Source organism: Magallana gigas, chromosome 4 (assembly GCF_963853765.1).
Source record: "Magallana gigas chromosome 4, xbMagGiga1.1, whole genome shotgun sequence".
Classification (NCBI taxonomy): domain Eukaryota; kingdom Metazoa; phylum Mollusca; class Bivalvia; order Ostreida; family Ostreidae; genus Magallana; species Magallana gigas.
Genome location: NC_088856.1, coordinates 1,858,231 through 1,874,414, shown reverse-complemented (window position 1 = coordinate 1,874,414; position 16,184 = coordinate 1,858,231). Strand labels below are relative to the sequence as shown.

The 16,184-nt window shown below is 37.1% G+C and overlaps 2 protein-coding genes across 2 annotated transcripts; one reads left to right on the top strand and one right to left on the bottom strand.

Annotated features, from left to right (window-relative positions):
• Positions 1-3,687: 3,687 nt before the first annotated feature.
• On the bottom strand, positions 3,688-8,704 carry LOC105319930 (ragulator complex protein LAMTOR5 homolog). Its single transcript, XM_011417665.4, has 4 exons — positions 8,615-8,704; positions 8,235-8,296; positions 4,364-4,478; positions 3,688-3,818 (listed from the first exon to the last, which is right to left on the bottom strand). Exons 1-4 carry the CDS (start codon positions 8,647-8,649, stop codon positions 3,758-3,760), a joined length of 273 nt encoding a protein of 90 aa, XP_011415967.2. The 5' UTR covers positions 8,650-8,704; the 3' UTR covers positions 3,688-3,757.
• Positions 8,705-8,848: 144 nt separating this feature from the next.
• On the top strand, positions 8,849-13,955 carry LOC105320360 (uncharacterized). The gene is made up of 9 exons (XM_011418278.4): positions 8,849-8,979; positions 9,903-10,002; positions 10,365-10,574; positions 10,719-10,901; positions 11,019-11,109; positions 11,258-11,390; positions 12,025-12,154; positions 12,325-12,392; positions 12,616-13,955. Exons 1-9 carry the CDS (start codon positions 8,902-8,904, stop codon positions 13,819-13,821), a joined length of 2,199 nt encoding a protein of 732 aa, XP_011416580.3. The 5' UTR covers positions 8,849-8,901; the 3' UTR covers positions 13,822-13,955.
• Positions 13,956-16,184: the final 2,229 nt, after the last annotated feature.

The following is a 16,184-nucleotide window of genomic DNA, read 5'->3' as shown; positions in this document are numbered from 1 at the left end:
TCAAGCATTAAAGATTGGCAAATGTATGATACTTTATAGATTTTTTCCTATTTAATTATTAATATATTTAAAACACACAATATGCATGCTCTTATATGCCATGCTGATAGAATTGTGATCAGCTCGACCCAAGACGCGTTTGGCATAAGCAGTTTGTTGAAAATGGTGTGCCTGAATTTTGCTGGAAAAATTGTGTTTTAGGGCAACATATTGAAATTTATAAATTTGCTGCAGTTGTATATGGAAGAAGTTGATAATATTTTGGTAAAATTTGTTATATTAATGATTCAAGACGACAATGAGGTAGATATTTTGTTCTTGGAGGTGCGCAAAATGCAGTGTCAGTGCAATCGATTACCGGAACTTTTCATCCGTGTTTGGTTATTTTCAGGATTTTTCGAGTCGCAAAAGGATATCAGAATGATAATAACCTTATTGTCACGGTTTTGAAATATCTGGTCAAGCAAGATACTTAATAGATTTTTTTCCCTATTTAATAATTGATATAACTCAAACATCTAATAAGCATGCTCTCGTTTGCTATGCTGATGGAATTGTGAGGTTTTCAGCTTTATAACCAATCAACATGATAAGTCATGGCAACGGACCTATTCTGGCTGGCATTGTACCTGTTCTGATTCCAGTTTTGAAAAAATTTTAAAGATTTTATGACATATTCTGCAGACGACAATGGGGTAGATATTTCGTTCTTGAAGGTGTTCAAAATGCAGTGCCGGTGCCATCGATCGTAGAACAAACAAAAGTTATTTTACGTGTTTGAGGTTCTTTGTGAAGTACTGATGCACCTATATTACACTAAAAATTCTAGCCGTATGTTCTAGCTCGTGGATGACACCAAAAATATATATCTCTAATTCAACATTCCAATAAACGCATTATAAACCATAAAAATTGAATGTTCATTGACTTAAGTTTCCAAAATTTGATTGTAAATTGAATTTAGAATAAAAATAGTTTCCTTTCGATTCAATAAACAGGCACGTGTATTGTACAGTTGGTCAGTTCGTATATACCGGTAATCAAACTTTACATTTTGAAAAACAGATGAGAAACCGAAATGATCAACGAATCATTTAAGTATAACAGATGTTTTAAGGTTACTCCATACTCGTAAAACTCTCTAATGAAAGGTGAAAAACAGAACTGATTTCAATTTAATAGACTTAAATTTTATCAATTATACGAAAAAATATACATGTCATCACACTTTTTGAATGCATGTCAGATAAACATGAACTAAAGCATAATTTAGCATCAGAAAACCGTACTTTTTTGGTTAAAGGTAAAATATTTGTAGACAGAAACTTGTTTATCTTTTTTAATTTTATTGTCAACTGTGTCAGAAAGGTAAAACTACAAACACATTTTAAAAATTAATTGTTGAGATAAGAAAAATTATAGCATTTAGACATACACATGAGAGAAAAGTCAGAAAAAGAGTTATTTCCCCTTAGCATAGATAAAATGTATTAAAAAAATTGGATATTTAGGGTAAAATCAAGCTGCAAAAATATCTTGAACTTAACAGTACCTCTAGTTACTTCCATGTGATTGTATTCACATAAAATATATAAAACTATCTTGCACAAATTTTAAAGAATTTAAAGTTTTACAATAAAGTATGACATCACAGAACAGTGGATCTACCTTAATTTTGCGTGGTTGGTATGACTGTCTCTGTTAATGTTGGTATCATGTTCACGTTCATTCATTTTACCAACTTGTCGATACATATTAATACATTTGATAACTAAAAATAGGCCAGAGCTCGAACAGATACGTTATGCCATTTCTCCGATTTAACATGCCTAATTATTACATCAATATGGCACTGTATTCTTTTTCTGGTCCAACATTTATTGTGGTTTATATGTAAAGTGCTTTGTTTTGAAAATGGACACAATAGTCTAATCAGCTTCGTTTAAAAACATGTGTTATCTCTTAAAGTAGATTCTAATTGACTTCTTTGATTTTGGAGAACGAGAATTTCGACCTAAACCGTCATACAATGATGTATACATACTTGTTAATTTTCCAATAAAAATGATAGATCAACAAGACAATACGGGACTTTCTACCACAGCATGGGTAAACCTTGTTACACAAATATTAGATACTATAAAACCCCTGTAACGTATCTGTTTGACATATTTTTTACTACCCATATTATGAAAAAGTATCTAAAAATCTAAAATTGACAACGATCGTCCATTTGGTAAGAATAAAAGGTCGATTATTTCATTTTAAAATGCAAAACATCGAAAATGGGAGAAGTTTATTGTTTGATATATAAATTCATGAATGGAGCAAATTAGTGGAGATTTCCAAATGTATAGGAGGAGGAACACCAAAAATTAAAGCAACTTATATTGCACCTACGTTATAATGATGGCACCTTATATATGTTTCTCATGCTAAAAAAATATATATCCACCTGTTAGGTCTAATAGGTAGATGGTATATTCTTTAGTTGTGAGCAATATATAATGGCAGGTGTTCGTGGCTTTTAGGTGTTAAGGGAAACCTTTAGCTGTAATACATTGGTAAATATGCAGGATATTATACATGTAAATCCTATCATCCTATTTATAATACAATAGATTATAATGAATCTTTTCTTTATTAATATCGAAAGAAAGTACAAGTTTCTTTCGATCCAATTTATCTATACCCTCAAACCCATATAAATGGCATAAGTTCAAATACAGTTTATTCGCTCTATCAAAACGATGAGATCCACACAGCAACATTTTTGTATAACAAAATGCTACTGCATAGTAATAATTACATTTGTTATAAACCTAAAATAAGCTAGAGAGTGAGTTTGACAGGTGAGTGGTGTAGCCCATGGCCCTCTTGATTGCACTAATACGCCTTATGCACAGAGGTTTTAATGCCACCCACGAGTTACCTCGTCTGAAAGAGCTTAATAATGTTATAGTTTGCATTATTAACTCATTTTTATGTTGAAATACCTCAAACAAAGATTTTGTAATGTCCTTTAAATCTGCATTAGTATGCTGTTAGGAATTGTGTTGATTCACCTTTTTTCGAGGTTTATTATATATCGAAACTTGTTTTTCGTGTGATAGCGCAATGGAAATGTTTTTTTAAAATTATCACTCATTATTTTTATTTCATTGAATCAGGGGATCAGAGGACTACATACATTGCAAGGTTTGATCAATTTTACATAAAACAAGAGGCCTACAGGCTTTGATGGTCACCTGAGTACCAAGGCCCTTAGACTGACCTGTCAGACGCAGACCATCGTCAAAAGCCCGCCTGTTCTCTAAAGAGAAGCGAGACCGACTGTGGGTTTCCGACAATATATGGAGATTATAACCATGAATTTAGTTTTTTCCCCACATGAGTGGGAGTAGAAAAGATTTTTTAAAAATGTGGCTTTGATTGCATATTTTGCCCCCGCCTGTGAGGCCCAAGGGGTGATAAAGTCATGAATTACACATTTAGATTCCTCTCGTCATAGAGATGCTTCAAACAAAAAACAGTAGAAATTGGTCTTTCAGTTTTCAAGAAGAAGTAAAAAATGTTAATTTGTTAATGCACAATGCATGACACCTAGGCGCATGGCAACAGACAAAAGCCAAGGCATAGGTCACCTGAGGTAGTTCCCTCTGATATAATAAGATAAAGAAAGCAAAACATGATGGCTATATTTTTATTGAATTTTATATTGCAAATATAACAGAGTGAATGATGAAATGAAGTGTTGCTATAATGGAGTCTTAAACATGGCCATGGTCACATCATTTTCTGATTTTATCAACACACTTCTGTAAAAAAAAAAAACAACATAAATATTTCATGCGTTATTTAATCATACCGCATTACTGATTTCTATGTTATATAATCAAACCCCAATATTGATTCTCATTACAGTTATAAATAATATTTCGGTAAAACATCAAATGTTGTTTTTAATCTTTTACAAATTGAGAAAATATTGAGAGTTGTTCTTCACTTATGGGTTAATATAATCCAGTTCAATAGATGTCTTGAAAATTTATTGAAAAATCTGAGAAGTTGGATTTCAAGAATCTCATGCATGCTGATCAACTGTAAGCCAACTCACAGAAGTTTTATCATTCTCATGAATAATTCATAAGTATTTCTTATTCTCAGGCAAAATTCATGCCCTATTCCAACTCCTTCACGCTAACATTTTATAATCAGTCAGATAGCCTATTGCAATGTAAATAGATAATTACCTTTCAACTTTCTAAAGAATTGTAATTGTACTTTAGTTTGAGGAATTAAACCCATAGCTGATGAATAAAGTTAGTAAGGGGTACAACATTAATACAACATAAATACTCACCCTCCCTCGGACTCAACACAGATGACTGGTGTTGTGGAACTGTTGGGGTGGAGCTGAGCAGCCTGCTGAGCTATACTGGCAACGTGTCCTGCTAACTCAGGCTTACACCCACGGGCTAGTCAAATAAGGAGAAATATTTGTTCCACATAAGACCAAAATTTAATTTTGTTATTGTGTTAAAGACTATGATTTAAATGGTAGCTTGGTTAGTATAGAATTTCAGTAAACAATGTTTTTGTCTTTAAAATAGAAGTTAAAGACAATAATTATTACATCATGATATATTATTGATATCATCACATGCACACACAAATCAGTACCTACGTATCAGGGACATATACTAATAGGCAACTTCTACATTCGCCATTTTTATTCCCAAAACTATCATGTGAGCCTTGACAAGTTTTTAAAACTCTGTTCAATCCCGGTAAATTTATGATATTTTATACCCTCTTGATAAAAGAGATAGGTTTTCCATAAATTTTTCATCATATGTTGTAAACTAATTTAGATATATAGAAAATAAACATCACTTTTTACGTAATCCTGAAAATGGGCCAAAAACGAGTCTCTGGGTTTTGAGAACTTCTTTGAATTATGATCAGGCCCCCGCCGTCACCAAAATTTTTCAAATCACTCAACTCAGTTCATTAAAAGAAAAGTGCAAAAATTTGAGGTCAAAACTCAGACTTGAGGCTGAGTATTGACTTGAGGAAAGATGGTGGCGGCATGCCTGAGGCCTAACCAAAAAAAAAGTTTGTTTCCGCTTTCCAGACCGAACCTAATTTTAAGTTTATCGTAAATTTCCGTTTTTATCCGTTTTTTGCTAAAATTTCGTTTTTTCCCAATTTAAAAATTTATTGTTTCCTCTAAATTTAAGTCGTTAAAACGCTTATAGAACTTATTCAGATGTCATCAGTGTTGTGTAGATGTTTGTTATTTACAAATGGTAGTACATGTCTTGCCAGTTGAGTTCGAGAAATGTTCCCACCAGCTGGGGAAAAAGTTCATCAGATCATTTTCCTCTGGGCCTTTTTTTTAACCTACCCAGTTTAATAGATAAATGGTTTAATATGCACAATTGAACAGATGGAGAGGGAAAAAAAAAAAGAAACAGTCAATCAATCACATCACAACGGAAAGTTCATATACAGTCACTGCAATGATCACACGCAACACAGTCCATCATCTTGATACGCAATGGGTGGGGTCCATGGCTCCGGGTCACGCTGGCCTCTCACATCCATAGGGTGGTCCTGGCGTACAAATGTCCTCCCGCAATCCACAGGGTGGGTTTGCCTTAAACATGGGCACCTTGCTTGCTCCAACGCTGAGGTCTCCAGTGCTACAATCAAGCTCAACAGCATTCCCATGCAGGAAATTAATCCCCAGGAGCATGTCAGCCTGTAATGGTGCAACGTATACATGATGCCTGACATGGGTCCCTCCAATCTCTACAAGAACATCCCCGAGGGAACCCACCGTCATAGTTTCCCCGCCCCCAGCTAGACTAACATCTTTGCTCGAGATAATTTCCGGGCGAGGAGACATCTGATCATGAATGCTCTGGGCCACAATGGTTATTTCAGCAGCTGTATCAACCACAGCGCTGACCGGAACATCATTCACCTTTACTGGTACTTGCCATGCGCCCTCTGCATAACCTACTGCACCACAAGACCCGACTGACGACACAATGCCCTTCTCAGCCCCAACTGTTGGAGACCCTTTTGACCTAGCATGTTTGCTCCTCACACCTGTACCAGCTGAGGACTCTGAACACTTCTTCAGACATTCCCTCCTGAAATGTCCTCGCTGCCTGCACTTAAAGCAACGACCCGACCACCGATAGCGCTTGCCTTTCCCAGAGGTAGATACTCCCCGGTCAGATGGAATAATATTACCGCCAGAGGTACAACCCAGTCCTTGTGACTGCCTGCCAACGGACACCATGCGGACTTCCCTGCGACATGGGTCAAAGACTTGATGGCTTAGCTGATATGTCTTCACTCGGTGGACTGCCTCATCTACAGTGGAGGGGGGACTTTCTATCAACTTTCTACCAACTCTCGTGTCATTGCAACCCATTGCAAAACGCAAGACTGCCTGCTCCTGAAGCACTTCTCCTGGGACTTGAGCCCCTAGAGCCCGCTGTGCAATCTCCATGACACGGTCACCCCACTGCTCTAGACTCTCTTCTTCCCCTTGGGACATAGAGTAGAACTCCACCTGAGATGCAGCCTGAAGTGTTCCCTTACCAAATCTCTGCTCAAATCGCGAGGCTATTTCAGGGAAACTCAATTCCTCACCCCGCGACGAGAGAATATAGAAGTACTTGAGTGCTGGCCCCTCCACTGAAACACTTAGAGCTAACAGACAATCATCATCATTCCACCCATAATACCTGGCAAGTGTTCTAAACTTAGCATAGAACAGACCCCACTCTAAGCTACCAGTATACTGAAGACACTTAGCCTCTGCTGGGACATTCCGCCCTGACCTGGAACAACTATGCGACACATTTTCCCTAGCCAATGGAGGGACTAATGAAACACCACTATCCCCCTGTGTCATATCATCTCCATTACCATCAGGTGCCACCCCGCTGCCAGAGTAACTCCTACCATACCCTTGTCCTGCCGTAAGATTTGAGTGGCCTTGGGTTCCAGGGGAATCCCTACCCTCATGTGAGCTCCCCATCTGAGGCAGAGCAGCCTCAGATACCTTAAGGATGGACGGGCCCCCATCACTATACAAAGGTTCCCCACAGGATAGTGCCCCCTTACTTTGGCCAGACTGTATCCCAGCCTGACTGACTAAAGCATGGTTTACCTGACTCTGCCCAAATAGAGTACCCTGGGACAAAACTACCCCCATACTGACTGGTGTGACACTAGTGTAGCAAGGAACACTTGCTACACTACTAGTAACTGTTGCTGTGACCCCCGTGTTACTAGAATGGGAAATGGCATAACCCCCGACTGCTGTGCTACGTCTACTATTGTTGTCCTCCCTGGGACTAAGTCCCTGAGAGCAACTGCCTACCATGGAGCCTGACAGCCCGATCAGCAGTTGTGTCACTTGGGCCAACTGGGACTCCAAGGCCTCGAGCCTTGCCATTAACATAGGATCCCCCTGTACAGTCCCAACATTTCGTGCATGTCTATCCCCAGCTGGGTCTATATCCCTAGCTGTGCCACCACCATTACACCCCTGGGGAAGAGACACCTCTACCTTCCCAGCACACCCTGGTGAACTAAATGGAGATGAAAGACCGCAAAGCTGGTCATTCCAGTCAGACTTGAATCCCTCCCAGGCAATTGTATCCCTCCCTTGGGCCCCCACTAAGCCGTCCGGCTCAACTACCATGCCCCCAGGGACACCCATGCCACTCACGAACCAGGAACTCTTCCTACCCTGACTACTCAACCCCAGCTTTCCCTCCATTGTCACAAGATACAAACAAAAAACAATACACTGCCCTACCACAACAATAACATAACACAAACCCAAAACCTATCAAAATTTAAACATGACTGAACCACGTGGTGTCCCCTAAGCACCACGCCGGTCTAAAAAGACCGCTAAAATACCCTGCTCGCAGCGCCAATAAAGTGATTTTACTATTGAATGAAACAACAACACAAATCACTTAGGTAAAAACGTATATTAACAACTAAGAACAAAGAAGATAAAAGGTGACAAACCACAAGAACACAAGACAGACAACGTCACTGAACGTGCAACTGGCCTCGGCCTGGCGAACGGGACGACACTACAAAAGATACCCTGGATCCCGAACCCGATCCCAATTAACATTTAAATTCACCCCCGAAATACACTACACAGTCATAAAATACAGAACAGGTACCTGCTAAACAAAGTCCATTGTTATCTGCACACAGTGCTCCACTTATTCCGGGAACACGGCATCTGTAATCAAACCAAAACACATTAAAAATATCATGTTGACTCAAATTTGAAGAAATGAAATGTTGAAAAACTTCAGTCATGTGATCCACTATTGATTTCCAACAATGGTATTTTGAGAATTTGAAGAAGCCTTTTCACTTCTCTAAAAAGAATATTGATACAAATTGTACTGACGGAATTGTAAAAGATTCTCGATCGGTATAGCAAGAGTGCTGGACAGGCGTGCCAGAGGACCCGGGTTCAAACCCCAGCAGAGGCAATAAGTGTCTCTGTTACAATAGAAGAATTTTGCTTTTGATAAATCGATAGTAAGCTTACGTTTCCTCGAGATGCTTTTCAAGTTGTCTCTCCATCCTCTAGTAATATGAAATCACCTGACAGTAAAGAAACTTCCGGTTTTTAAACTTCCATAGGTCGCTCATAGAATATTCTTTTATTTAAACCAAAATACTTTGAGTATTAAGTTTGTTTTTAATGGGTTATATAGTACCCTTTTATTTGATATATTTTCTTTATTTATATCGGAGACCAAAACTTTCATTATGTTGAAAATTTGAATTGGTTTCGAATTATTTGTTGGAGGAGTTGACAGATTCCGCAGACAGATGGCGCGAAATTTCAACGACACGATGAAAAGAGTTTTCTCAAGGTTTTGTGTCTTGCTCATGATAAATGTATTTCAGGTAAATTAGAATAACTAGTACATATTCGCACTTTTAGTACAGGTTGACTTTGGGGTAATTGTATTTCATCCAAAATTAGATATCTTGAATGCATAGAATGTGAATATCGTATAGGCCTATAAACTATGAAATTTATTGATCATAATATCTAAGTGCTGTGCTAAATAGTACACATTTTCTTAATGTGTTGGCCGTTTGCCAATTATAATAGCTGTCATTGTTCCAATATTACATTTGTATTTTTATAGTGTTATTGGCAGCTGCATGTTCCATATAGTTTTTCTCTCTCTAACTTATAGTCTGTCCCAAGATATATATGCCACACATTTTCTTAAATTGTTCTGTATCCATAAACACCTCTGGTTTCAAACAATGTTCATTCAATGCTACTTGTATAAAGAAATCCCAAGATTTCCCATTTAAAATGCCTCTTCTAGCTTGTCAGATTTCAATACATGGTTAAAAAAAGGGATAAGGGGATTTTTCATTGCAAAGGAGATGAAGGTACTTGGATAATAATGTTGAAAAATTATGTGAGGTATTCTGAGTGACTATGGAATGGAGAAAAGATTTAAATGATTCCCATTATAAATCTTCGTAAGAAATCGGTTTTCGTTTCCATGAATTTTTCCGAGTGAAAAATGATATTAATGTGTCAATGAAGATATCTTGGAAATTTTCCCTTTCATCAATTTCAGTTGCACTTCTTTTACAAGTATGTGTATTTTTATGAAAAATTGTCCAAATTTGCGGCATAAATATCTTGGGATAGAAGTATACCTGGTAATAATTCAAAAGTTTTAACTAGAACAAAAAAGGTTGGGCTTTGGATGAAATTTAAACAAAAAGCTTAAATATTAATTTTATATGTGTACTGTATTTTGCTGGTCAATAGTAAAAATGCTGTATTATCCATATTACAGATTTTTTTGAAAGTTGAAATAACATTTGCTGGTGCATCCCCCACCGCTGCTGACAATAATTTGACCAGTGCATTAGATAATCAAAGGGAATCAGTTTCAGGTAGGCCTATTAAAAAAATTGGTGAGTTTAGGGTAACACTGATGAAAAAATTAGGTTAGGTTGGTAGGGATTTTTTTTATTTTATCATATTTTTTTATGCATGAATCCTAAGAGTGTTCGTTAGTGTCATATTTAAAAATATAAAAATCACAAACGGATAAAAACAGACATCTAAAAATGGTAGGATCGGGGCATTTTTGTAGGTTAGGTAGGGTTACCCTAAACACACAACTTTTTTTTTTAGGCCGTAGCAAGATTAAGAATTACAAATGTTATATAAAGTAATCGGTAATGAATTAACAGTATTGACTCTGTATGCATCTGTTTGTATATATTAAAGACTATATTCATCCACAATGTAGACTGCCATAGTACTTTGATTGCAATGAAGGGGAATATCACCTACAGACCCTTTGACGATGGCCTTCAATCCTGGCGACATTGTGATTGGCTGGTAATCCTTCCCAAACTCTCTTCAGTGCATCTAAAGTTCATCGATTTTGATCTTCCTCCAGCAGATTTCGGACATTGTAAGCAAGGATTCCTCATCCTTGGAACCTTTGATACAAAAGGTAAATAATGTGATAGACTTATGCAACATTTGTTAGATGTTCAATGATCATGCTTGTACATAAACATACAGGTGATGCAGCAATTGTCTATCTTGTACCTGCGTATATAATTTCATGGTCCTGAAGTCCTTATCTTCTACAAAGGTAACAGAGAGAGTAAGCTGGGCCCAGCGTGTGGGACTTGGTTACCCAAGGCAATCCTTCTCCCCACAGACAAGTTCTGGCTGTCCGTGTTCAGGGTCCCAGCAGTACCTGGTCAGAGCTCAACAGGGTACAGAGGGTTCACCCTCAGCTTCACTCAGGTCTTGCATCCTGTCCATGGATCTGGTAATTTCAATTAAACTTACCTCAATTCTATAATTAACTTTTGGGAATTCATACACCCTCGAGTGGTGTCATGGCAGAAATACCAGTAAGAATATTTCTCCACTCCAATCTTTGTAGAGGATTCCTCAAGTAGCCTTGACCCGCGTTGGTTTGCGGCGATTGTCATAGCTGGCCCTCTTCTGTGTGTGATACCCTTGTATATCTGTCTGTAAGTAGGGCTTTATCTGTAGTGTCATGTCCATTAAATGATCTACAATATTATAAATATTTATACATGTCTAAGAAAATCATGACAAAATGTTTCTTGATCAAAAATGTCTTGAATCATTGAATCATGTTTTGTTCTCATTGTGAAGGCGTAAAAGGAGATCTCTTCCGTTGTACTGTGATAATCCAGACACGTCGGAGATGGTGGCCCAGAGATTCCAGAAGAAGCACCGCCCTCTGTTCAAACCGGACCTCGAGAGATCCAGAAACATCCAAATCTTGGTGAATGTTTAATTATACCCCTGCTTTGAAGGAGAAAGGGGTATAATGTTTTACCCTTATGTGTCTGTCTGTCTGTCAGTCTGTCTGTCTGTAACAAAAATTTCTGTTGCATTTTTCTCAGCAACTATTCATTGCAGATGCTTGACATTTTAACACACTATTTGTTTAGGCATGCCATATTGTGGGATGTATTTTTGTATCAATCGGACATCAACTACTGGTTAAATGATGACTTTGTTTATTTTTCGCCAAAATTTTCAAACAAATTTTCGTCAAAGATTTCTCAGCAACTATTTATCGCAGATAATTGAAATTTTAACACACTATTTGTTTAGGCATGCCATATTGTGGGATATATTTTTGTACCAATGGACGCCAACTTTCTGTTAAATGTTGACTTTGCTTATTTTGCATATTCACATCAGAGCGGGGATATCACTAGTGAGTATTGGCTCACAGATATCTTGTTCTTTACTTCATAGAAAGTAGAAACATACAATTCATGTTTAATATCTAAGTTCTCATAGAAGGTACACATCATTATTTCTAGGGAAATTGTGAACAGGGTTAAATGGTATAGATTGGAATTTGTATCCTTATAGAAATGTATCTGTTATTTTTTCCTAATTTCTAGGTTTCTAAGCCATCGATGGATGAGGATCAAATGAGTAATATCTCAGCATTCTCTTACTTCGGGGGATCGGGGGATTACGAGAATGTTAAGAGCCAACTCAAACATAGGGATGACTTCTCTCTCTTTAAAAGTAAAGAACTAAGAATATTAAGGAGAAAATTCTCTCTCTTAAAAAGATTAATAAACAACTTTAAATGAAAGAAAAATATTTTCTTTCTCTAGAGGTAAACAACTAAGAATATAAAGAAAAACATTCTTTCTCAGTTTGAAATTAATCTTTCTCCACAACTAATATTTTAGACATGTATGTCCGGGGATCTTCCTTTCCATCCATTGATTGTTCCTTAGACAGCCCTGTTTTCATGGAGGTAATTATCAGGAACTTGATAAGGCAGAAATAAATGTGTAATGCATTTTGTCCATGAATCTTAAGTACATGTCTGTAGTTAATGAAAACAAATCCACACAGATTATCTGTGAATGGGATAATACTGGTATATGGTAACACAGTACATCAGTAGAAGAGAAAGATTTGATGTTAATTTGTGCTGTGTGAAAATTATTATTTAACTTTTTTTTATTGAATTGCAGGAGACACAGATCAACAAATCACATTTCTCCAAATCCCCCAAGAGCAACTTCCTTACCATCCCTATGATGCGTACACGCAAATCCAGGTCTTCTTACCTGAGCATCTTACCGGACTTTGAGTCCACTTTGGACCACAGCAAAATCCAGAGCATGGAGCAATTAAATCGGAAATCGGCCGAGTCTTTAACCTTGGCCTCAATTGGCAAGGTCGACGGTAAACCTGTGTATGTCATCCAGGACCAGCCGCCCAGCAATAAACGACCGACAATTCCCGTCATCACCATTACATCCGCCTCACTCAGGAGGAAGCAGAGACTCTCCACCGTCAAAAAACCAGAGTGCGCAAATTCGGACTCGGCACTCATGGACAAGAAGTCGGGGCGACGATTCCGAGGCTCACTACGGCCGTGCAAGCATGCAAAGGCGTGGCAGTCTGAGGATGATAGTTCTGATGAAGTAGAGGTCAAGGAACCAGATAAAGAATTGGATAAACAAGAATCATATAACCAAACAACAGATTACTGGAGACCGGATCAGCAAGCACCAGATTACAAGAAACCCAGTGAGACAGCATCAAGTAACATGGAACTAAATCCGAAGGATCAAAATGACAAGGCACCAATTTGTGAGCAAGAACCAGAAAACAATGTACCAGATAAAAAGAATGAACCAACAAACAAGGAGACAGCTTTCCAGAGGCCCGATCCCCAGGAACCATACATTGTAGACCCAAATAAGCATCAGTTCTCAGCACCAGTTTGTCATACAGCCAAAAGTTGCCTTGATTCTCATTTTGAATTTTCGACTCCTTCAATAATGTTATACAAATGTAAATCTCAAGGAAGACCTATGGCATCCTCAGATGATACATGTTTTCAATCGGAGAGTACCTCAACTCATGTGTATGCCTCACTGATTGGGACTCCAGATCAGATGGAGGCTGATTTGTCAAAGGAACGCGATTACCAAAATAATTTGGATGATAAATGTCACCCTATAATGACTTTGGAAGAAAGAGTTTTGCTGAAGCAGATGACTCAGCCCCAGGTGATGGGGGTGGACAATCTGGCCTACGAATCGTCTGATGACGGTAAAGAGACTGAGGGTTTGAGGTTGAAACCAGTAAAAAAGGGCGGAGAACTAGACTATCAGTCATTGGTCACTGACGAAAACATGAACTGTGTAGGTGCTGGTTGCAGTGGCTGATTCATTGACACAAAACAATGACTAATATAACAGCGCTCAACTTCATTTATAAACTTTTTTTCACTTTAAATTTGTTTTATTTATATGTATATATTTTGGTGCTTTTTGATAATATATTTACTTGTGTTTATTAAAGGAAGTGAACATGAAAAAAATATCAAGGGCTCAAATTTGTCTGTTTGATGTGTATAATGATATCTGAAAACCGTTTAGACAGAGCTTTCCTCAGAAAAAAGATAAACCACTTAGAATAACTAATTCCTGCAATCCATGAGCGCCGCCATATTGTTAAAATCATTACCTCCCTGCTGGGTTATCTCTAAGCATCTAAGAGAGGGCAGAACTGATGCTGCCGTCAGTGAGACACATTGCATTTTTACACACGTTTAGTAACAGAGATGAAATGCCATCATCAAAATTTGAATGGGAACTTGAAAGGAATGTAAAGAGTTGTCATTTTAAACAGTGTTTATGGAGGAAGATTTTGGATCTCAGAATGATGCATTCCCACCAGCAGTTACTAGAATGGAATGTCCGTGGATCAGTGTTATTGTGACCTATTTTTCATGCACTCGGGAATTTCTTGTTTATGAGTTTGAACATTATGTGTGCTACATAAATGAGCACACGAGGTGCATTGCTCAGCATCCTGACTTTTAAAAAGTGTCTTAGCCCTGTTATTCTTCTGACAGCATAAACAGAACCAGCGTACATATCATCAAGATCTTATGTATAAAAAAAAACAAATCAGAAAATAAAAAGTAACGGTAAGAAACCCCACAAAGAAAATGGAATTACAATTTTATATTAATTTAAATTGAAATCTTAAAACAGCATTTTATTTACGTAAACACTGACTGCCACATGCATCTCCGTACAAACATCTGGAATGTGATGGTCTTATATTTCACAAATTAATTTATCTATATTCATTTTTTGTACAAATCATAAATAGTTATCTGAGGTTCATTTATAGAAATGTACTAAATCCTTGTCTTCTCATGACAGTACACAAAATTTTTCTTCACATCAAGGCATATTTTTTCTTCTTAACTTTAATCAACTGTGTACATAAACACTGGCCTAGTTCCAACATTGACCCAGTCACCAGCAGCAATGTGGCTTATCTACGTCAGAGAACAGATGCATGCTGGGGAATAATGGATTACCTCCATAAACCTTTCACTGAGAGTGTTAAATTGATAAAATCTCTTGATAGAAATAAACAAAAAGGTAACAGACCTCATTTTTAAGTTTCAAAAGGCTTTTAAAATTTATTAAGCAACAATTATTTTTTTCATGTTCACTTCCTTTAAGATACTTTATTGTTTATATCTTAATTTTTTTCTAGTTGATCTTTAAAAGAGAGAGTGTTTGATTCTTAAGGTGCATTAAATATCGGGGGACTTTCCATCATTTCTTTGCAGACTGCAATGTTGTTAAGTACCAAAGACAATGTATTGATATTGTATAAGACAATTGTAATGGGATGGGAGAAATAATGACGGATCAGACCGGGATTCGAACCCTGGCCCCCTGAATCTCTATTCAGGTGCTCTACCAACTGCGCTATCTGGCCATCACAGAATAATAATTGTCATTTTCATTGTCTGAAAGTACATAATGCGATATATTCGTTCTTTTCCGATTTTGACACAAAAACTTGTCAGAGGAATATGACATCACTCGACTTGGCAGTATCAACAAAAACAGGTACATGTAATGTGAAACAAGTTACTATTGGGAAATTATTAGATACAGAATATTAAATATAATATTATGAGAAATATTCTTTTATCATAATCTGTTTATCTCTAATCTCTAATTTTTGTGTTTTTTAAAACTATTTATGATAGCCTACTGTCTGTTCACTTTGTACGTGTGTCATCAAAAGGCAGATGACATCGCAGTAATTATTAAGCTGTGCAGCAACATCTGCATGCATGAGCATCTCAATTTTATTCAGTGTACAGAATTTTTCAAAACTCATGGCAGTGTTGAAAATAATGTCATATGATGGTAATGATTATTTAAGTAGAGGTAGCTTGAACTCATAATTGATGCATTAAATAATTTAAAGGATTGCAGATCATTTTTACTTCATAAATATATAATTCCTCACCTTTTTTGGCTAAACGAATTTCTTGACAACCACAACTGTGCTGCGATTAATTATGTAATATAACTATTTTGGACTTCATTGTATGGTCAATATATGGTTATATGGACCCATGTCAAGTGATATCAACCTCATGCAGACATAAGCTTGGTCGATATCACTTAGTCTTTGGTTGATATCACGTGACAATATATGGGCCAATATAACCACATATCGACCTACTATGAAGTCCATAATTGTATAT